Here is a 23,778-nt window from a genome sequence, read left to right as displayed (position 1 = left end):
AAAGAGAAATTCTTATTTACAAGGTTATATGGTGCCCTTAAGAAAATGCCTTGTGAAATTTAATAGAAAACAGTTTCTTACATGGTGGCTTTTGAGACTTGTGATGGAATTGAATGGGAAATGATGTCCCTACTATAGAATTCCAGAAATTATTACAGTATTTTAATTAAAACTGTAGCATACAGACCCTTCCACGGTAAAGTATATAATATTTAGGGGAACTTCTGTGGAATCCCCATGGAATCTTATCAGATTTCTCATTTATAAAATGTTTTCTATCCATAATGCATATAGTAACCAAAACCATGAAAAGTTTATGTATTACCTGTAAATTTTTCAGATAGGAATCTGTTGGAAACAAAATCTTGGACTTCAACATTAATGAAGTAGGGTTTTTTTTTAATCACGTGACTTATTGGAAGGAAGGGAAGGGAAATGTGTCCAAATGTTAAATAGCCTTTCAAAGGTTAGCGAAATCATTCATTTCTAGTCCATATTTTCTCTCTAATAAGGAAAATAAAACTTCCTGCATTTTCTCCAATTATGGCATGTTCTGGCTAGAAGACCCCATTGCTTGTGCAGGTAAATCATTTTGATGACTTAGCCAGTTATGTCTAAGTGTCTTTAAAATAGACATGCATAGGTTTTAATTCAGAGCCAAGGGCAAAGTCTAACACTAACTCATAAGTATCTTTCCGCATTAGATGTATTCTGCCAGTGTTTATGGCTCTCTATGTCTTTGTGCTTATGAATTGCAGACCTTATTCCAGGAAAAGGCCTCTTAATTCTGGTGAAAATTTGACACATTCAGCACACTCAGTAGTAAGTACACTGCCAGTTCCTTGCCTGTCACACTGATATTTCTGAGCTGTGAGGCTTGTTTTTTCCCAATAGGATTTATTTTATATACTAGCCATTAGATGCTGGAGGTGGTCCTGAAGTCTTTCAAAACATCTAGTAACCAAGAAAAAAGATGCTAATTCCATGTTGCCATTACTGGAAGATAGACAATTTAAGCAACACTGTTCCCTTTGTCCCCAGACTTCAGCACCAGTGAAGAACCAGAGATGCATGGTGAATCTTGCTGGTTGTCTGAGTGTGACAGAGACACATCCCACATCCTCCTTGCCTTTGGACATTCAGTCCAAAACCGCGAATGTTCCAACAGGTTTTTCACTCATACTCCAAACTGCTTGAGAAAGTTTTGATACATTTTCCCATGGAAAATATGACATTTTAGTTAACCCAAAACTCTCTGCCAAGGTGTGCTGAAACTGTAGTGAAACTTCAGATGAAAAGGTTGGAAACAAAAGACTTCTCCAACTTAAGATGGAGTTTATGGTCAAAAGAACAACAGAAATAGACTGTTGGATGCATGTAACCCACAGCTGCCTCTCTGGGGGAGATATTTATCTGAGAGTTGGGACACCGAGGTCCATGTGCCACACACCAACATTTTTCCAGGATTGCTAGTGCAGATCTACAGGCTGCTGGATCACTTGGTGGCTGAAGTTTGATCCAGACCTTATCTCTCCTCACGCTTACATTCCTGTCAAATTAGCCAGACTGTAACTTGCTGAATTTAGGCCTTGTACCAGCTGTGAGAGAACATCTTGATCCAGCAGTTAGCTTGGCAGTACCAAGTCAACTTCTCAATTTCCCAAACATATTTGAACCAGTGGAGTGTTTATTCCAGATCAACGCTTAGGCTTTGATGAGTGGAGAACTTGGGGAGCACCAAACTTGGAGCCCTACACACGCACTCACTCAGTGCATCCCCAACTCTCAGCTTTACCTTGCAAGGTGGTTTGAATCCATGGGATCTGAGTCACAGGGAGGTACCCTGATTTCTGAGTATCTGGCTTTTCTGGATGACCCCAGTGCAGGCTAGCATGCACATACAAATACACCTTTTTTCCAGATGAGAACCTTTTTTTTTAAAGTCCAGATTTTATTCTTTCCTGAATTGGCTCCAGCCTTGGAAAACTTGACCTTTTTCATGAAACAGCATGTTTGCTACACTGCCAGCACTGCTCATCGCTGCAGCTCTGCACCTTAGAGTGCTTTTTGGGGCAGAAGGATCCACCCTGGCCATCCCTGCTTGCCCACTCTCCTTTCCTCATCTGACTGCTGTGCAGTAAGGCAGCAGCAGCAGCCCACAGGGCATGCCAGGCATGCTTTTCGCAATCAATTACTCCCCATTAGAGCAGTGTGAGCAGAGCTGATAAGTTTAACAGGGGTGAACTGCTTTTTTCCCCTGAAGCAACAGCCCTGCCTGCAAGCTGCATTTCAGCTGGCTTTAGCTCTTCCTCTCAGTGTGTTTCTTCAGCTCAGGCTGCAGAGCTGGAGTGGTTCGGACTGGAAGCATGAAAAGCATGTTGTGCCAGGTAACATATGTGTGGGACTGGGGCTAGGAAGCTTGTGGAGGACTAATAGATCCGAGACAAATATTTGTGTTCAGTGTTTGGACCTGGCAGCGGACATCGTCTTTCTCAAGGCTGTGCTCCACACTCTTGGAAGGGCAACAGCAGAGTATGAATTTAGCTGAAGTCGCACACACAAGGGTTAAACTTGCTTCAGCTTGAAAGCAGGGGTTAGTTTTTATGGCGGGAAAGGGAGTAATCTTAAATAAGAGCTGGAAATCAAGAAGGCGGTTTGCAGTCCAGAAAGAGCCTCCAGAGTGAAATGTCAAAGCCAAGTGCATTTTCTGGTCTCAGTATCGTTTTGGGATAATCCCTTTTGTTGCATTAGCAGCCGCTAAACAGGGCAGTATTTCTTCCATGCTTTGACAGGCTGCTTATGGGGAACTGTTTTTCTGATATGTATGTGTATGCATGCATCTAGATTCTTATCTAGGCTGAGCTCAGAAATCTGGAGTAACTGCTTTGGTGAAATCAGTGGATTTACTACATGCATGTAGTTGAGATTAAATCAGTTTTTCTAAAACCAAACAAACTACTTCACAAGATTTAACATCCCCAAAATAACCATTAAAAGGTGTGAGGAAGCCATCTTCTCTGCATTCTTCCACTGAGATTCCAGCTTTGCCTGGGTGAGTTAGAAAAGACTGCGGCTGCAGCGCTGGTGTCAGGGCTGGCTCCCTCATGTGTGGTGCCTCTGAACGGCAGCACTTAGCCTACTCTGCCCACAGGCTCCTCTGTGAGTGGAAACCTGTGCTGTGCAAAGTCACAACTCAGAAAATGCAGTAAGATGTGTGATTGGAACATACCTCAGTTTTCAAGAACTGATAGAGGTAAGATGGTTTCCTGTGCTGGCAGATTGCTGTAGCAGAGCATCCTAATAATCTTGGGCTGTGGCACTAACCACATGTGTCTTTGATTAGATGCCATTGCCAAGAACCAAATGCAGCCAAGTGGTTCCTGACTGAGAAACCTGATCCATAGAGGGGGAGAGAAGCTGTGTGTAAGCATTGTCAGTAACACCTTGCCTTGGGAAAGGGCCCAAGGCCAATGGCCAACGGAAAGATTGAATTTGTGATCTGGTTATCCAAGAAGTGTCTGCAAATACTAAGTGTCTGCTGGTTTGGCTCTTGTTTTAAGTGGGCAATACATGTAGCGCACCATGGGAAATGGGGTCTGTGTGCCACCTCATTCCCATCTGCCTGTGCCTGCTCTCACTATGCTTCCTTGCAGGTGGAATGATATTAACAAACCATGGAAATTGTGGACAAAAATCTATTATTGCACAGTTCCCTGTGTGTGATCTGCCAGAAATACATGGCAAAGGCACAGAGGGTTTTGCCTGCCCAGTGCAGCCCTGCCCTCACTGCAATTCAGGACATGCCTAAGGTACCACTTTAGTACCACAGGAGTCTGAAATGCAAGCAATCATGAAACTGTTGGCTTGTTAGTCCATTTGCCAAGCTCTCCTGCAGCATCATTGAATTGCTGAAGCCACAGGTTCTCCCATAATAATGTGCTCATTGTGAGCCCATGGAAAAACTGTGTTAACCTGTCAGGCTGTTCCTCTGGTGCTGCTTTGCATCTGACCTGAGGGACCAAGCTGGCATAGACTTTTCATAGTGGGGAGCAGTTGCTGTAGCAGGCTGTTGCTTATTCTACAGAAAGTTAAAAAGAGAAAGCTTAGCAGTTTCACAGTCATGCAGTGGAAAACTGACTTAAAAATAATAATAGGGGTTGGGGATTTTGCTTGTTTCCCATTGTTTTGTTTTCACTACAGAGTATTTCAGAAAAGTGCTTGCATTACAGGCATTACAATGCCAAGAGAAAAGCCCTTCAGTAGAAATGGTCCCCTCCCCTTCCTAGGAAATGCTAGAGTTAACAAAAAACCCAAACAAACCCTGAACCTACAACCGTACTGCCTGGATGCATATGCAGATAGCTATGGTGATGTCTGGAATGCAGTGCTTAAGACTAAGATTTTCAAGTGGCAAATAGGTCTTGATGAAAGGTCCTTCTGAGACAGTTTAAATTTTCTTTCTGTTGAATGTGTGTTAGGCAGTGCTAACGTTTGATATGGATTCGAGTTCCCCCACCACTTTCAGAAGAAAAGCGAGTGCATTTGAAATGTTCTCTGCGTTTGTAGGTGATAACAGGATCACCACATAGGAAATGCCTTAGAGTCACCCGGCAAGTTAATCAGATAAGTGCAGTCTCAGCTGTGTAGACTCTTTCCACCATGGGTACCACTGTCGGGGTGCTGCTGACTCCTAAAACTCAGGGCAGCTTCAAATGGCTTATGTGAAGCCTGATGAGGTTGGGATCAAGGGAAATGGGATGAACTTGTATCTCGGGGCTGAAGCATTGTGGAGGGGCTCTCCAGGTCTGGTGTCTGTCAGTCATGTTGCTGCTGCACCAGCATCTAAGCATCTAACTCCATCTAAGCAAGATTGGTGATTTACTGGTTCAAAACTTCATGTTCTCTCTGCTAAAGCTAGTTTCTGTACTGAGACTGATGAGTCTAGTGTGAAACAAGTGTGTTGTAAAGTATGAGGGATTATGTGATTTTGGGACTAGGAAACAATAGTAATTGTGCTTTTTTTACAGGCGTTTTATACATTGGTATGGGTGCTTTTTTTGGTTTGTTTAGAGCTGGATCTGGAGGAGAGGTCTGGATTTGCCCTGATTTCGCCATAATTATTTGGCCTGAAGGCAGAAATGTAAAGTGAGATGCAGAAATTACCAAGGATAATAGCTTTGGGGATGTTGCAGGGAGTTGTTGTTTTGCAAACAATTTGTGGCATGAAATCACAAACACACATGCTTTCCTGGCAGCAGAGAACAAGAGTGCTTTGTGCTTCTGGGAGTCCTTGGCCTGAAAAAGACCTGCAGCCGGGAATGTAACATTCACCCTTGACCAGGGAATGCCCTTGCAATGACCATGTTATAAAAAAGGCCATGCAAAAAGGTGCAGCTCCACCTGACATCTGCACTGAAATGTCCCTGAAAGATAATGCGGGTGTGTCCTCCCCACCCTGTCCTTGATGATCCCTGGCAGGAAATGGTCTGAAGTTTTAAGTCAAATTTACCAGGTTCTGAAAATAAAAGTTCTGACCGGCTTCATGCTTCCTGATCCTTTTCCTTCTTTTCCTGTCTTTTGGGCTCCTATGCATTTTATAGTGCAGGTACATGGACTATAGGTCAGTTAGGCTATAATTATAGCACAAGTACAACTCAGTCCTAATGCTGTCACAATTATCTCTATCTTAGAATCACAGGATAGTTAGGGTTGGAAAGGACCTTAAGATCACCTAGTTCCAACCCCCTGCCATGGGCAGGGACACCTCACACTAAACCATGTCACCCAAGGCTCTGTCAATCCTGGCCTTGAACAACGCCAGGGATGGAGCATTCACAACTTTTTTGGGTGCTTTGGGAGCCTCTGATGGAAATTGCCGTGCAGAGCTGGGCACTGCTGCAGTGTCATTGCCAGTGCAGCTGGGATGGGAGCTGCAGGCTGAAATGAACCCTTAATTCTCTGCAGCACCCAGCGTCTCTTTCTGTGACTTGTGGCAAGGCACTGCAGATACTGGAGAGCAACCCCCGGAAGCCCCTAATGCGATGCTGGCTGTGCCCTGGCCAAGCAGACTGAGTGCTGCTGCTGAGGCAGACATTCCCAACCGCCGGGGCAGGGTTTGACATAAATACCAAGACATTGACGTTTGCATTTTTTGTTTTCTGGATGTATTCACAACTCTGTTAGAAAAGGCTTGTTCCTGAAGCTGTGAAGGTCTAGGGAAATTCCTTTGAAAACGGCCTTGTGCTAAAGCAATTAATATTTATGACAGATAATTAATTCCAAAGGAGGGATAAAATTGCTGAAAGGCAAAATAAGAGAGTGAAAACTATTTGCACGTTTTTGAGGCATTTCTTATTGCAAAGGGAGGGCTTATTACTGAGATTAGCTTTTCAAAGGTTTTATAAAATAGAGTTCAATAGCTATACAGGCTGTATTGTTTGGCACCAGCGTCTCGGTTTGTGGATCTGAATGTCTGCTTGCAGTTAATATAGGTGCAATAAACATATGTGTGCAAAGAATTAATGAAAAAAAACCCAGTTCAAGTGCCATAAGAAATGTGTTGCAGCAAAACGTGAGCATAGTTAAATAAAAAACCCAACCAGATTGACACTCGCCTCTGAAAAACAGGAGAACTCTAAAACAACAGCGAAGAAAGAAGTCTTGAATGCTTTCTAGATCTGATGTCTCTGGGTTTGCCCCTTATGTCTGTACTTTTCTGTGACTTATATGGCACCTGTACTATGCCAGAGATGGCACCGCTGCCTGCTCCCTGTCAGCTTATACAACAGAGTCCCTTTATTCCTCAGTAAAAGTGAGAATTCTTGTCCCTCTCCATCCTCAGGAAGCCCAGCAACAGCAGTATGCCCAGAGAAACTGTGCTGGGAAGCACACTCACAGCTCCTTGAAGATGGGATGTTTTTCTTTTGCTGATATCCAGACTGACTTTCACCATACCATGTGCTTACTTGCAAGGTCACCTCTGACAGGGAAATTGTGTTCTAGTTTTTCTTACCTCATATCAGTCTCATAGGGAAGTTGCTCACATGTCTTGGTACAGACCAGGAAAGCCTGTAGATCTCCATCCAGAGTGCAGGCAGGTGTGATGAGCTGTCTGCCTCCAGCCTGCCTACATTCAAGTGTAGGGATTCAGCTGGGGGTTCAAGGTGTGCCAGTGTCTGGGGAGGGCTGCTTTTTTGTTCTGGGTACTGGTGGTCCCCAGCTGTTACTCCATGTCCTTCTGCTTCTTTTTTTCTTTGTGGGAGGAGTTTTCTGGACTAAGATAGCTCTTAAGTTTAAACCAGGGGCTAAGTAACTGAGTTACAAATAACCTACTGAAATTCCTCAAGCAATAAGAATTGAAATTCCCTTTTAAAAGTGCCAAATAGAATTAATGGCATACTTAAGTACAGCAACCGAAAGCACCCCATTTCCAGCTCAGAGAGGCATCACTGGAAGAATTAACATAAAGCTTCAATTAGGGTCAATAATTACTGAATTGATTTGAAGTTATACAGGAATAAGACCTCTGTTCAAAATGCAATTCACTTTGCAGAAAATGCCTCAGTAGCTGTGTATGGAGATTCATGAAAGTTCTGGGAGCCTGGGTGCTGGAGAAGACCATGTGTGATTTTATGGAAGGGCAGTGAGGAAGCTCTGCTAATGCATCTCAGCTGTTCTGGACTGGGCACTAGAAGGGATGGACTGGATCTGATGTAGATGTGCAAGACTCAGGCAGGGACTCCCATCTTTGATGCAGCCTTTTCCACCCTCTCCTGCTGTGGCATCGGCTACAACACTTGTTTTCCCACCACAACTTCACAATTTGTAAACTAGAATTAATAGCGGCTACTGCTGGGGTTGTTTGGAGACTTCCCAGTGTTAAAAATGTTTTTCACTTCTGTGCTACCCCAGTAGTGCTCAGTATTACTGTTATTACATGATGCTTTCTTAGCTTGCTGTTCAGAAAAGCAGCTGCCTTCTGCGGGCTGATGTAAGCTACCATTATGCTGGGTGGTATTATGTGTGCTACTGTACTTCTGGCATCCGGGTCTATCATTTAGATTAATTTGGAAATTGTGCAGTGTCTTGAGGAAAACTGCTTTTTGAATTGGAATTTGTTAGCCCAGAAAATACAATTAGTCCAAAAAACCCTCTAATTGTGTAATAAATGCAATAACGCGTGGTCTTGCATATAAATCAGAATATAACTTGTGGTGCGTTTTCCTTTTGTTGTTTGTTTGTTTTTTTTTTTCCCAGTATGGGGTACTGCATCCTTTTTGTCCACGGTCTAAGAAAGCTGTCTACATGGTTAAATAAATGGAGAATTACTGTTCTGACCCTTTTTGCTCTACTGCTGCTGCTCTTCTCTTGGAAGACCGTGAAACAGAACGAAATCTGGCTGTCACGAGAATCCCTTTTCAGGTACGAGTGACCACGGGAGAGTAATTGCATTCTTGTATTGTTTAAAATAAGTTTGTTACATTGAATAGTTTTCTTTAGCATGAGTCCTGCTATTGATGCATTGTTGTGATTAACATTTTTATTATTATAAAGTAACAGTTACTTTTTCTTTTCTGGCAACTATGCAAAAACTGGTGTCAGCACTTTACATGCTTATGCACAGACCCTGGTTGTGGCAATCACATTTTTAGGACATGCTGCTTTTACATAACTTCAGTTCTCTGGAATTACCAATAATGTAACACTTTTCCTTTTGAAGACATAGCAAAAATTTGTTGTGATCCTCCAGAACACCATAGTAATGCTGTGGAATAAACTGAATTTTCTTTAGTGATGCTCTCAATGACAAAAAATGAAATGCCATGATTTGCCCAACTTAATGTACCATATTTTATTTTATTTGATTACTCTTTGCCAAACAGCTCTCTTTACACCCTCATTTATGTATTTTTTTGCACTGAAGCAGACTGTTTCATTTTGTGTTTTGCTGGCAAATATATTGCATTTGCCTCCAGCGGCTTTCAGCAGTTGTCTAATTGTGAAGTAATCGTGGAAGTGCAGGTGATCTGCACATGGGTTGCTTAACTTTACTCTCTGACTTACTGGCCAGAGCAAAGTTTAATTTATACAGCTCTAAAGAGTATGAAATTATTTTTTATGTGTGCCCTTTGTTCTTCAGGAAGTGGTTGGAGCCCCGTTAGTGGGATTTAAGAGAAAATAAATCTGGGATAGAGGTTTCTTCACTCGGACGTGATTCATCACCCGTCTCCCTGAAAGGCTGTTTGCTGTTCAAACAATAGCAGCCATGGTGACCGGTCTGGGCTCGTGCATTGATCTCTGTGAAGCACACCTCCAGCCCAAACCCTTCTGGCTAGCAGTGGCTGGCCAGAGGAAAAGCGTCAGGCTTTCCAAGTTGGATGACTTTGTTGTTGAAAGGGGGGTGGGAAGATGGCAATTCCATATGCTCAGTTGCAGGCATCCTCTGGTATCACATTGTGTACAGTTACGGTCACCCCTGCTTAGGAACGCTGAAGTCAAACTGGAGCAGGTGGCAGGAAGACATCTCCTCCCACAAGGAGCACTCCCAGGATGATATGGGGTGCTAGGGGGTCTGTCACAGAAGAGAAGAAAAAGATTATATGTGCCTAGTTGGACATAGATGGACTTCTGTTCATCCTACCTCTGTTCAAAACAGGGTGGCCATGTACAATCCAGCTCATATTCAGAAACCATGCCACTGCTTCAATGCAGCACTGAGCTGGAGCTAATACACCTTGCCTCAAGGCAGGGATTTGGTGTTGTGCAGGATAGTATGCAGGGCTCAGTGACTTAGGTTGAGCTAACTTGCTCTTCAGCTCATGACTTTTAGAAACAGTTCCAGGAGTGGGATCTTCCTTGGGCTTTGGAGGAGAAGGCAAGAACATAGGTGTGCTCCTGCTGGGTCACCTCCTGTCAAATCCTTCTCCTGAGACGAATCAGCAGTGGATGCCTAGAAAAACAGTGTAAGAACAGGGCCAGCAGCAGTAATGCTTCTTTCCAGTCCTTTTCCAGCTTGCAGTAATCTGCAGTTTAAAGACTTCCTGAATCAGGAGTTACTTGCTATTTTTGCTTTTAACAACCACTGATGGATTTTCTTCCATTAATGTGTCTGACTGCTTTTTCAAATCTATTTATAGTTTTGGGTTCTACAGCATCCTGTGCGCTCGGCCCTGTTGTTAAATTACACAATGTGCACACTAAGATTTCCCTTCTGTCAGCCTTCTGCCTGATCATCTTGTCTGGTGTCCCCTAGTTCTGAAGTGCTGAATGAGTAGTGAGTAACAATCAGCTCAGCACTTGTACCCCTCAGCCTTTATCCCCATGTCCCCCAAGGCTGGAGTCTTCTGATTTTGAACTCTACTCATATGGAAGCTGTTCTGCATTTCTGTTCCTGCTTGTTAGTCTTTGCTGGATGCTTTCAAACTCTAATCTGTCCCTTTGGGAAGGAAACCAGAATCCCCTTTCAAGATATATGTACAGCACAGCAGCATAGGGCTCTTTCTGGTTTTAGTTCTCTTCTCCTATGAATTCCTGATCTTCCATGTGCCTTTTGTCACTTCTTATAAGCAATGGGTGATACTTTTACAGCACTGTCCACGGAACTCCAAGGTAACAATCGTGAGTGGAAGTGCCTGATTTATAGACATGAATCTGTGTGCAAATTTGTGCAGATTTAGTGTTTGCATATACACTCTGATACTTGTTCCCTTGTTCCTCTACCAGAGTTGCATTTCATCTGCCATCTTCTTGCCCAGCCTTCAATACCATGAGATCCTTCCGCAACAATATGTAGTTAGCTTTAATTGCTGCAGTGTTATTCACATCAGTGTCTCCAGCAAATGTGTCGTCTCCCTGTTTGCTTCCTTTTCAAGTTGTATGTGAACACAGCTTAGGTGCCACTGCATGTCTCTTGGCAACCCTACTTGCAGTCTTCTCCAGTTGTAAAAACTGCTCACTCTTTCCTTGCTGTCTTTCATCTAGGTGTTGATGAAGGAGAGGACCTTCCCTCCTACTCTGTGATGCCTTTAAGAAATTTGAAGTCTTTAGTGAGAGATTACATCAAAAGCCTTTTTGAATATTTAAGTGCACAACATTGATGTGTGTGATTCATCCTGACTGGGATATTTCTGGACTTTCATAAAAGCTTTCCCTAGTTTCCATACCACGTAGCTGTTGAGTCTATCAAAGAACAACAGGTCTGCCCAACCAACTTCTTTCTGCAAAAAAAAACAAGATCAGTTCTTCTCTGCTGGATTGTAGTTATCCAGAGCTTTGCTAGAACCAGTCTTCATTATGGATCTCCCCAGATTACCTGGAGTGGAAATCAAGGCTTGCTGCTCTGTTGCTCCCCAGATCCCTCCCCTAGAGCCAAATGAAGTCATGTTCATCACCTCCTATTTCTCTAGTGCTGGCCTTGTATAAATGGCAGGCTACATACTGCAGCTAACAGCAGTTTCACATTTGATTTCCTTTGCATGCATACTACCAGGCCCAATGGATTTATAGCTGTTCTTGGTGTTGATTTGTTTTAAAGCCTCTTTTACTGCCACTTCAGTTTGAGATAGGGCTTTGGACTTGACCCTGTAGGGAAAAGCTCCCACGTGGCAACCTCTTCAGTACCACTGTAGTTAGCACTGGTGCAGAGAATCCATTTAGCATTTCTGCCATGGCTTTTTCTTTTTCAAGCACTACTTTGAGACCTCCATCATCTATTTGCCTTAGGGGATCTTTGGCAGGTTTCCTATATCTGATGTATTCCGTTATCAGCTTTGATGGCTTTAGCAAGTTTTTCCTTAAATCTCTTTTGGTCTGCCTAATTATGGTTTATGTTTAACTTGCTGAAGTTTATACTCTTTTCCTTTTTCCTTCTGTAGCTGTGATGCTCACTTTTTAAAGGATGTTTTTCATTTCTCGTAGCCTTCTTTACTATGCTGTTTAACCATATTGGTCTTTTTGTTGTCCCTTTAAGATCTTAGGTGTTGTACATCTCTCTTGAGTCTTTAGGACACTTCTTATTGATGGGAAGAAAATGCAAAAGAAGAATAGTATAGCAAGAAGATAATGTCATCCCGGAGTGGGAGATCTCTTTGGGCAGGAGGCAGCTATATATAGGCTGATGAGGAGAGAACAGTGGAGTGGATGGAGACATGTGAAACAGCAATAAATTAGAAAGGACAGCACAGGAGGAGGAGATAAGGAACAGTAAAGAAGTATGAGGGAAAATAATAATGAAACAGAGCAAATCTATAGATGTGGAAAAGGAGACATAAATCAACCTACTTGGTAGTCTCTGCGTGTGTTGAATATTTTAAGAAGCATGTGCCGAGAGATTCTTTACTCCCATTCCTAGTTCTTCATTCTTCTTTTTCCAGTTCCTGCTTTAATTAATTACTGCTTTTCTCACCTCTTACTTTTTTCCCTACTTTCCATTCCTCCATTTGCTTGGATGTGTTTCTTCTGGTCGATCTGTCACTATTACCTTGGCCGAGATCTGTTTTGTTGTACAGGCTTTCTCTGCGCTGATCCAGGCGATGACTGTATACCTAGCATGTTATCAGTTTTGTGCTTGTACCCCATTTTGTCTCATTCTCCAGGCTTATCCCACTTTGACATCGTGCTGCAGCACTGTTGCCATCTCTGGGCCATCCTGGCTTTCAGTCTCCAGCCCAGGAGCCAAGTTTTCTGGATGCAGAAATCCTGCCATGTCATGGCTGAAAGTGTGGGAGGATGATGCTGTCTGAGGGAACGCTGCATGTCCACATAAGTGCACAAACATATGTGCAAGGACTAAATGAGAAGCAAATGAACCACAATTATAAGAATTGCTCAGCTCTAGAGAGAGCTCAAATACACAGAGAGCACAGAAATGCTCAAATATGTATCATTTCAATAGATCTCTAGAGGCCCCAGGCAGTTTGTTTTCCTGTATTGGCAGGTGGGCAGGGAGGGCTTATTTGTTAATTATTTAAGGAACTACCCTATAGACAGAATGTACAGGCCAGGAGGTCAGGCTCCATAGGCTTCAGCTGCGGTCAGTGTTAATTTCTGAAGCCAAGGAGAGGGAGGTGAGGGCTGTGGGCTAACCTCTGCATCCGCTGTACCAACCTTTTCAAGGCTTGTCAAGCTGCCATGTTTCCTGTTGCTCCTGGAAAGCATCTGCATGTACTGCCCACGTTTGTGACAGACAGTGCCTGGAAACACAGTTGTAACTGGCAAAGGAACTGTATGAAAGTGGCACTTTCTTAGTCAGCAGTTTTCCCTCCTAAGCCAGGTCTGCTGACTTCAGTAATCTGCAAAAAAAACAACCCATCCTCAAAGGTGGCATTTACTGCTGTCTTATTTTGTTAATTTGGAAAGCTGGCTCAGCTGGGGAGAGCAACTCCTACTGTGTTTTGTGCATCATCTATAGAGCAGTTTAATGTGGCCCAACAGTGATATCTGTGAAATCAATACAAGGGGAGGAGACCAAGGAAAGCGGTAGGTTGTGTCGTTCAGAGAATAATTTGCTGTAGAGAATCTTCACTGGTGATAATGATTCCCAAAGCAGAGGAGATTCCCTCTATCCCCCAGGGCTCTGCTGAGGTGGGAATGGCCCTGTTTCCCTGTAAACAGAGCACTTTTCATATGGAAGTCACAGAAAACAGGTAAAGCCTCTTCTGACCTGCACCCCAGGCACTTTGCAGAGCAGAACATACACTTAGAAAAACAGTGGAAAGGATCACAGAAGACTTTTCCCAACTGAACTGAGATTTGGTTGATGCTGATATTTGAAGTTGGAAAATACCACTGGTATTTTATGTCCCTGATTTACAGCTAGTAGGGTTTTGACTTTCCATGGAGAGGAAGTGTTGCGTAAAAGGGTTTGCCTATTGTTTATTTTCCATTTATGTCGCTTACTGCTCTCGTAGAAGTCAAAAGGGAAGGAAATCCTCTGTAGGAGTGACGTCTAATCTCAGTGATCTTGTTTCTGGCTGGAGCCAGATTGGTGCCATAGGTTTTCAGAAGGCACATGTGGGCCGGGCTGGAGAAGAGAGAAATGGGAGTTTGGAAAAGCACATTGGAAAATTAGACTGAAATTGTAAGAGACTGGGTGCTTCTGGGAAGCAGAAATGGAAAAACATTGTGTTCTGCCTTGTTATTTATACTCCACCCTTTCCTGCTTGGCTTTCATTATGGACATTATTGTTTCCTCTGTCAATGAGCAAACAGTGTTCTTGGCTGGCCCAAGGATCAATTAACATGAGTGTTTGCCTAAATTCTCCTACAAAACCCCTCCATGTCCAGTGCTGTGTTTGCTACTACCTCCCACAGCACAGAGACTCCAAGCAGCCTCCGTCCGATATTGTTCTGTGCCTTTGCAAAATGAAACTCCCCCCTCCCTGCCTGTGCAAGGAGAATAAATAGGTCAGGGGGTGCGAGCAGTATGATGCAGAAGAAAGCCCAAGTGAGAATCCAAACTGATTTCTGCCTGTCCTATGTCACCCCCACCTCCAGCGGAAGCATGCTGATGAAGGGAGCTTGATTAGTGATGTTTTAATAGAAGGGACCAGCAGGATTAATAATAAATTCTATTCAAAGGGAAACAGTCCAGAGTGAAAATATTTAAACATATGCATCTTACTGTTAAAACCATATCTCATTAGAACTGAAGTACTTGTGCATATGTACTGTACTCCTTACTGTTTGTTTTGTTTCAGCAGAGGCTTGTAGCAGAGCCAGCAACTCATTGCATGTAGCTCAGAGAGCAGCAGTTTTGAGTGCCTGTCCATGTCTCTGGCACTGATGTAATGAAAGCTCTCTGTATAAAAATTAATATTCCAGTAATGCCCAGAGGTTGTAAGTGTGTAGTTAATAGCTCCCAAGGCCAATGGAAATTAACACAGCCATAGCAGTCACACATTACTTGCTGCTGCTGCAGTATATCTTTGTGAAAACTAATACAGAAAATCATTCTCTTAAGAATAGCATCAATTAAGTGATTTAATTCAGCGATTAGTCACAAAATGTCTTATTCCTGTAGTGCTCCCAGTAAGTAATTTGGAAATACCTAATGATTAGGAAGCCAAATGCAAGGTGTACTTTAATTTCAGTAGGCAAACCGTGGCTATGTTGTGCTAAACTCTGTAAGGCAGCGGTGGGTGAAGCTTTGGAAGCTCTCACAAGCAGGCATTAGCAACGCTTGATACCGCTGGCTGCAGATAAGGAAAAAAGATATCCTATTTGCCACTAGGATTCTTCAGCGCTGTTTTACAGTGAAAGCCCCAGCAAAGGGTTTCTGCAGCTGTAGGTGCACTCTCCCCCACTGGTAGGGGCTGTACGCAGCCCTGTATCATTATGATTAACTTCCATACCCTCCAAAGTTAAACAGGAGAGACAGACAAGGCAAAGCAACACTTGAGAATTTCCTAAGCCTGTCTTTTTTCTGCCTGAGGTAGTAGGGTCAGAGGTGATGGAGGGAGAAAAAAGAGCGGCTGGCAGGAATCTGCTTGTGAGCAAAAACCAGAGTTTTGTCTGCTTTTACATGAACAGATGCATCCACCCTTATTTACCATTACCTCAGAGAGCCCCTATTTATGCACTGGAAAGGATTCCCCCATTAAACAGAGTACACACTTCTCTGGCTTCTTGTAGGGGAAATGTTTCCATGTCGTAGGTGCCTCGGATTTTTTTCTCTCTTTAACCTTGAAACGGTGTTTCCTCTAGCTGTGAAAGGTGTACCTTGCTTTCTGTGCGCTTAATTAAGTAAATAAGCGTATGCTTACTCTTCTCCTTTTGTCTTTGTGCCCTCATTATTAATTCCAAATGTTGAGTCCAAGCTGCATGTGGCAGTGGAGGTGGAGGGGTGGCTGTGCAGCCACATGTCTTCAGTCATGTGTTAGAATGCCAGTGTATACCCTGCCAGCTAAGGACAAGAGTCCCAGCTTAAGGGCAAGAGTGCCATTAGCCCTCACCTCCTGGCTATACTCCTCTCAGCACTAAGCAGTGCATATGTGCTGGCTTAGTACTCAGAGTATGCTATGCATCCCCTCTAGTGGCTGATGCACGTGGAAAAGTTACCTTCTTTCTGGTGCCTGCAGCTGACAGATTTAAATCAAGATTTTTCATAAGGTGCTCCATAACACTGAAGTTTAAGCAGGGAGTCTGTTATGGCTGTATTATAGAAAGTGCTACACGCTTTCCCTCTAAATGTTGGCTTTTTTAGGGTCTTTCAATTTAATAATTCAGATTTTGAAATATGACAGCATCTGGACACCGGGATTGTTGCAGTGTTGGTGCTAGAGGTGCCTGCAGTGACAGCGGCCAGGATAAGGTTGATTCCTGCCACATATTTATGTTCACTCGGAGCACGTGGGAAAAGGGGACCATGAGGAGAAGGTGGGCCTTGGGGAAAGTGGGGTAACTGGATCACTAACACTGTCCTGCTTCTGTTCCTCTTTGCAGCTCAGGAGTGAAGACCCTGCCCCACAATGCCAAGGTGCACTACAACTACGCCAATTTCCTCAAAGACCAGGGCCGTAACATTGAGGCGATCTACCATTACAAAACTGCTCTCAAGTAAGTCCCTTGATGGCCTGGGGGGCTCTGGCTGTGTGGTGCTGTTATCCCTGCCCTTCTGTGCCAGGCATGGGGCGAGCTGCCTGCTCCTCACCACTGATTCCCAGGGGCAGCTTGGCTTTCAGAGGCTGGGAAAGTTCCCTGGCTCAGTGTTTGTGTGTCATTAAGATAGCCTGGCTTCCCTCCAGCTCCACATGTGTGTGTGTGTGTGTGTGTGTGTTTGTGCACACTTCAATATATGCGATAGAAATGTTACCATAGCTACACTTTGAGCAATGAAGTGTCATTTACGCAGCTGAATGTATGCTGGTAAGCAGGAGGTAGTTGTCCTAAATGCATTTTCAGGTTCCTGGGCCATTTATCTTAGTAAATTGTTAATGGTGTGTGCCTGGAAAATGCCAGTGCTGTAGCCATCTGAAGTGCAGTAATAATAACAGTACTTACTACTTGTATTGAGGCCTCTGTCCACAGAGCTTTGCATGAACACTAAACTAATTGATCCTGAAAATGTTCCTGTGCAGCAGCAGCATAAACATCATTACTGTGTTTCCTGCTGAAGCAGGAGGGTGAATTGCCATGCCCATAGATGCATGGTAAAACTGGGCCTTGGCTGGGCTGTGATATAGGACATCTCCTGTGGTATAGGTCTTCGAAGGAACCTCCTGACAGTGGGTGGATGGGGTCACTCCCTGAGAGCAGCATCCCTCCTGCTGGGGCTGTTAGTGCAGATCAGCTGGGGCCTCAGTGGGTTCTCTGTGCCTGGGCAGTGCTCAGTGCAGCAAGCAGGTCACCCCAGTTCCCCAGACCTCTCCTGTCTGGTCCTGGGGGTCTGGCATAAGGGACAAGTCCCTCAGGGGTATAAGTGCAGGGGAAAAGGCAAAGAGACACATTGGCAAGGGAAAGCAAACATGGAGGGTGCAGATGATGTCTTTGGGAATAAAAGCATATGTGGGAAGGACAGACAAGGTGAGGAGTGGCTCAGCTGACGGACAGCAAGGGCAGAGCTCAGCTCTATAGGGCATGTCAGGAGGTGCAAGTCATGTTCTTTCCTGACACGTGGTGTGGCAGGAAACTCCAGAAATTACATCTATGTTTTGTCTTTTGGCCAGCTGACAGGGTTATACCAAAGGCTCTCCAAGGGCTCCTAACCCACCCAGGCTAAGCTTGCAGGACAGGAGTTCATTGTCACTGAGGAGGGACTGAACCCGAGTGAAAACTATTTTTACCTTTTCTGGGCAGCATCCTGTTCTGTTTTACCATGCTGGGCATTTAGGAAGTCATTTAGAAAAATCTCTATCCTATCTTTTAATGTTTCCAGGACTGAAAAATCCAGCACAACCACCAAGGTACTGAAGGTTAATTACCTTGGCTCTTGAAAACGTCCTCCGTATTTTTTAGTCTGATTTGTTTAATATCGTCTTCTAGTCACTGGGTTTGTTCAAATGCCACACTGAAGATCCCACTATTGTTTTCCATAGTGATCAGCTCCTCCCTTTACCTGCTGCTTGATACAACCCACTGATGTAGTTGCTGGCATTTTCAGTGTTGTGTGAGTTTTTGCAGTCCTCCAGTTGTTCCCGTAGCTATTCTCTGAACTTTCTCCAACTTACCAGAAAAGCCCGTTGCAAATTAAAAAGAAAGGCTAACGAAAATTGTTAAGTCCTGCAGAGAACATGCGAGCACAAAAGAATGCAACAGCTCCTACCAAAATTGCCTCTGCTTGTGTAAATGCGATTTGCTAATGAAAGATTCTGCTCTTTAACTCAGCAGCATCCATTTATTATAATTATTATGCTGCCTTCTGCTCTGCAGTATTTCAGTTGTGAAAGAGTCTGCCTTGAGAACTGATTGCTAATGTTTCCTCAACTTTATTAGATAGTGTGGTTTGTGCCAATGGTATTGTTTATAGAATATTGAAAGCCTTGTTGGGACTTGGAGCCACACAGAGCCAGCTGTGCTCTTCTCTAGGTGCCTGGTGTCTCAGTGACACCAGGGCTAGTGCTTTACTTACTTCAGTACTATCAGGATTAGCTGCTCTTCTGAAAAGTGAGACCAACCGTGTGCATTTGCTATCTGACTGAGCAGTGCAGACCAGGAGCTGGGAGTCTCCATCTGGCTCCACCACTGGGAAGCTGCATTACTTGATCCCTTGTCTCTCTGCACTTGTTTTCCCTATATTTACACCTTTTTCCCACTCCTGTCACAGTGGTTATTTGTGTAATAAGCAATAAAACAGTGCAAGTAAAAAGTATAGTGTGTTCTCCAGCTGAGAATTGCGTTCCATGTCTTTCCCTCAGACATACCTCTTCTGAAATGCCTGGGGTTGTGTGTAGGCCTTGCAGCCTCTGCTAGGTGCCTGCATGTGGTGGCTGCATTGAAGCAGTAGAAAAGATGATGGATGTGGGACAGGCAACATAGAATCATAGAATAGTTAGGGTTGGAAAGGACCTTAAGATCATCAAGTTCCAACCCCCCTGCCATGGGCAGGGACACCTCACACTAAACCGTATTACCCAAGGCCTCGTCCAACCTGGCCATGATGGTGGCTATAGTAGAAGACCCTAGACTAGTATCTCAGCTAAGAACAGATTTCATTTCCAAGCTATTTACCCATTCTCACACATTCCACCTGTGCAATCACTGCTCTGATTATAGACCAGTTACTCTACAGGTAGAGAGAAGGAAGTAGTAGCTCTAATATCCTGACCAGATTTTGACAGTTTGGTGTTTTTTTGGCCACTGGCCTGACCTGAAAATGGAAGAACAGCTGGGAAGCTGGATTACCTACTCACTCCATGTATTTTCTCATCAGGGAGCAGGCAGACCAGCCACTGAAGTGCTAACACAACAAGCTTCCCTGGTTTCCCCCAGGTATCTCTCTCTGGGTGTCTGCTCTTTGGGTGAGGTCAGGTGGATCCACCTGGATCCCAGATTATAGCAAACGCAAGCTACTCAAGAGGCTTTGCAGTCTGGCAGCAGCACTGTCACAAGTAGGGAAGATCAAAATATTGTATCTGCCTAGTGTGCAGTGAGATCAATGAAGGAATTAATAAGGAAATTGAGTCATTAAGGACATGGACTGTCACTGCCTGGGAGCTCCTGGGAGGTAGGAAAGAGAGAGCATGTGCCTCATACTGACCCTGTCTGAGGCACATGTGTGATGGCTCATCCACCATTCCAACTCGTTTCTAAGCTTGTGCCAAATTACAGTGTAAGGTCTGCTTGATCTCTGGTGAATGAGTTTAACTGTTTGCTAAACAAAAGTGATCCTGTCAGTCTGCACTCCGCTGCTTGAACCGCTTGCAATTACCATTCCACCAACGTAACGATGCGCTTCCACGCGCTGCTGCTCTGCCAGAAGTGTTGGTTGCCATGTAGTTACTCAGCAGAGCAACCCATTGCTCCTGTGAAATAGGTAGGTGATGTTGTAGCTAGAGCTGTGGGAAAAGATGTTGAAGTGCACACAGGTTACGTAGTGAAATAATAGCAATTGAGACTAAATCCTGGGAAAGCTGATCCCTGGTACTTTAATCACTTGCTCCCATTCCTGCTTTCAAAATCAGGTTGGTCCTCTGCTGGTACATCTCTGTTAACTTCAGGGCAGGTAAGTGCTGGAGGAGAATGTGCTTTCTCTGACAGTGAAACAACAGCACAAGTTTCCAAGGCAAACTTGGTGATCGAGTCCGGCAACCAGTTGTTGATGCTGTTGCAGGTGGCCTGTCAAAAAGCTCATTCCCCAGCCCAGGGGCCATTGACACAACACCCTGACCTTGCCTAGGCTTAGGTAATAAGTGCAGTCTAATTATGTTGCCCAAGAGTGGGGGAAATGAAACTGAAATGAAATGCAAAAATGGAGAAAACCATTTGAATTGGTGATGTGGAGAATGAAAAATACAAATTCTGTGTATGCAGGAAGGGCTCCTCCTGTATGTTGGGTTTCTAAAAGGGGAATGGTAGAAGCACAGCACTTTGGAGATGCAAGATGAGTTACCCATAAAGCAGACCTGAAGAGCAGCTGGTGTTCTGCAGTTGTAGCAGCAGGTTATAAACCTTTCAGCTTACCTTCAGTAAAACAAGAAAAACACACTGCTGGATTGGACTGCTTCACTGGTTTGCCTGACATGTGGTAGTGACCCCAGGAGATACTTGGGGTTGTTTCCTTGCAAAAAGTAAAGGCCAGAAATACTCCATCTGAGATGAGTTGACCATGGCTGCTCTGAAAGCTGACCTTAACGTCCTTGCTGCTGCTTCTGCTGCAGATATGCAGGTGCTGTGAGGCATTTCAGAGACTTCCTGCTCCTGCAGATCAAACAGTGCTGGTCTTGTCTGAAGCAAAACTTGTCTTGCCACTCCGTGTTTGTGAGTGTGAATATGACATTGTGCAACCTCACACAAATATGAAGAACAACTCTGATGTGCTAATGAAGACATTTTTGCTGTTGTTGATGGCTACCAGGCTTTTGTCCTGCTTTTCCCCAGCCTTGTTTGCTGGACATTGCTGTTGAGACTGTTCTACTGCTCCTCAGGAATGCACATGTGCTGACATGCAGAGGGGGAAACAAGCAGAGGCTTAAAACCTGTTTGATGAACATTCGTTATGTCTTTAATAACCCTTTTAACAGTTGGGGGGAGGGGGAGAAATTCACCTTCCCTGCTACAATGGTACTCATTCGAAGTTTTAATTCCCAAAGCAGCACTGTCTTACCATCTATCTATGTGCTCATTGCCAGGGCCAGGCTTCCTATGGATGGCAGATTGATGTAAGGAGCAGCAGGTGGGGCTGAAGGAGGTTGCTGGGTTTCTTGCTGGAGTTGGGTGAATAAATGTGCTAATACTAGTTCTGTGCTATTCAAGCTGCATTTCTATGTCTGGTCAGCATCTGAAAATTCATGTTTGCATTCTTGCATATAAAACCATATAGATTTTCCCTTAATTAAAAAATGCCAATGTTGTGTTTAAGTTAATAGAGGGAGAGAGTTATCTTTGTCTGAAGGCTGATACTGTGACCATCACATAATATAAACGGTGGAATCATAACTGATTTTTTTCTTCATAACATTTTTGCTAGATGAAAGTCACAGAAATGGGATTGGGGGACTGAAAAATGAAAAGTGATAGAAAGAAAGAAATACAGACAGTAGGGCAAAGGCAGAGAGGTGAAGTAGAAACTTAGGCTGGCCCTGCAAGCACCAGGCACCTCAGGGCACCTCTGCACTGGCCTCTGGGGTGCTGCCTTTCCCAGGGAGGCCATGGGCAAGTGTGTGAACTGCCTCTTACCATCAGTGTAATACCTGATACTGTAGAGTTCTGAAGGAAGCATCCACCATATATAAAGGTGTGAATTTATGTACATAAATGCACTGGTGTGCGTGTACATGAGAATGCACACGTCTGCAGTGTGCCTGTGTGTGTGTGTATGACCATCAACAGGTTCATAGCCATAAGCTCCCTCTGGACTCTCTCTGCCAAATGCTTCTGACCAAACAGAGCAGAGAAGGGGACCAGCCTGCCTTGCAGAAACCTCCATTCTTTGAGGCATCTTCCAGAGAAGCGGGCCTCTGGCCAGCAAGCAGGAATCCCTGGGCTGGCTTCCTTTGCAGCTCAGGGGGTTGCCCTGGTGCTCAGCCTTAAGAGGGAGGAGGGAGTGGGCCAGGAGGCAGATGAACCAGTATGAAAACACTTGGTGCTCTGACATGTGGTGGGGCTCTCACAGAGCTTGCAAATAATACAGCTTAGAGCATTGCTCACACATGGAAAACTGGGAGTGCTGGTTTGTGGCATCAAGAAGTGTCACGAGATCATGCTTGTGTATACTTGGTACTTGAATGCAGGCTAGATGGAGGAGGAGGGAGAGGAATCAGTGTGGGTGCCATATCTATGTCCCTCACTGAGGGAATAAAACCAGTTCATAACATCACTGGAGTGGAAAGAAAAGGAGCAAGTAAAACTGCTTTCTCCTCACTCCACTTTAGAAATAAAGCCCTAATCCTGTAAGGGAGACTCAGGTTTCCTGCTAAGCTTTCCCACACACCTTCCCACTGGGTTTTTATATATCTTAAATCAACAGTATCTGGGGTTGTTTAAATTCAGTTAAATTGCACTCTCCATGCAGTAAAAAAATTGTGTTCATAAGGCCCTTTGTGTGTGTGTGTGCCTGTGTGTGTGCCTTGAAAATGCCTCTCAGCGTGGACTGCAGGTGGCCTTGGATACCATCTGTGATTTATTTCTGGAAAGAATTAAAATACCAGCACCATTTGTTAGCCTGTTTTTACAGTGAGTCAAAAATGTGCAGCGCTGCTTTGCTGCGACTTGCACAGCTCTGTTTGCTCCCGAAACTGTGAGTGCCCTTCTGACACTTAATGGTACTTAGGTCAGGCCCTTGGAGCAAGCCCTCTGCTTAGACACTTGATAAAACATCTTCATAGAGACTTCACATAATGCACTGCGTTAGTGGGTGTTACAGACTTGAGGCTGATCACATCCAAGTAGTCAGAAACATCTTTGCACAGTGTTCTTCTGAATTGTATTTTGACAGTAGGCTTTTGGGGTAATTGGTGTACATGTATATGGTGGTTGTCCTGAAGCAAGCAGAATTGTTGAGTAATTTAGTAGCAATTGATGGCTGAGAAGGCTGCCTGATGATTTGAATCAGAGACTTAATGGCCTTTACAACACAGTGCATGGGATGATGGCCAAGTTCCTTCAGCCAGTGCAATGTATTTGTTCTCTATAAAGTGCTGATCCCTGCCTGTTTTGAGGTGTGCTCCACCTCTGCTCAGTTTTTCTACTTTTTAGTGATAAAATATTAATTAATCAAGGCATGGGCTTTTATTTTCTCAAAACCAGAACTGACGTAAGTGCAGCCATAAGCCCTGATGCAGAGGCAATAAATGTGTAACTGCACTGACAGTGATGGAACCTACACATTGATGCATAAATAAGTCTCCCCTGGACAATGGTATTTACAGCCAGGGCCCTTTTCTAGAACATGGCTTCTGTCATGGTTGCAGGTCCTTCTACACTGTGCTTCAGGGACTTGATGGCTTTTCAAATGCATCTTCTTGGAAAAGAGCCCCCATCAGCTGTGAGAATGACTGCTCTGTAGCCTACCTCAGGCACTGCATCGTTGCTCTGACTACTTAAATATTAGGGACTGAGCTAAAAATCTGGGGAATGGAAACTGTTTCCCTAATGAAGCTGCAAAGCTGTTTTCTTAGTGGGACA

At 44.2% G+C, this 23,778-nt stretch overlaps 1 protein-coding gene across 1 annotated transcript in view; it reads left to right on the top strand.

Annotated features, from left to right (window-relative positions):
* The window catches only part of TMTC1 (transmembrane O-mannosyltransferase targeting cadherins 1), a 139,956-nt gene that overhangs the window by 88,907 nt on the left and 27,271 nt on the right, over window positions 1-23,778 (top strand). The window contains exons 10-11 of the mRNA XM_061345846.1: window positions 8,257-8,421; window positions 16,441-16,554. Of these exons, the coding sequence (XP_061201830.1) occupies window positions 8,257-8,421; window positions 16,441-16,554 (279 nt within the window). The remainder of the gene's footprint in view (window positions 1-8,256; window positions 8,422-16,440; window positions 16,555-23,778) is intronic.

This window comes from Neopsephotus bourkii, unplaced genomic scaffold (assembly GCF_033783945.1).
Source record: "Neopsephotus bourkii isolate Nb327-2 ecotype Australia unplaced genomic scaffold, CSIRO-AGI_Nbou_v1 NB_244, whole genome shotgun sequence".
NCBI classification, from domain to species: Eukaryota; Metazoa; Chordata; class Aves; order Psittaciformes; family Psittacidae; genus Neopsephotus; species Neopsephotus bourkii.
The sequence above is the reverse complement of the archived record's forward strand: the minus strand, read 5'-3'. Positions and strand labels throughout refer to the sequence as shown.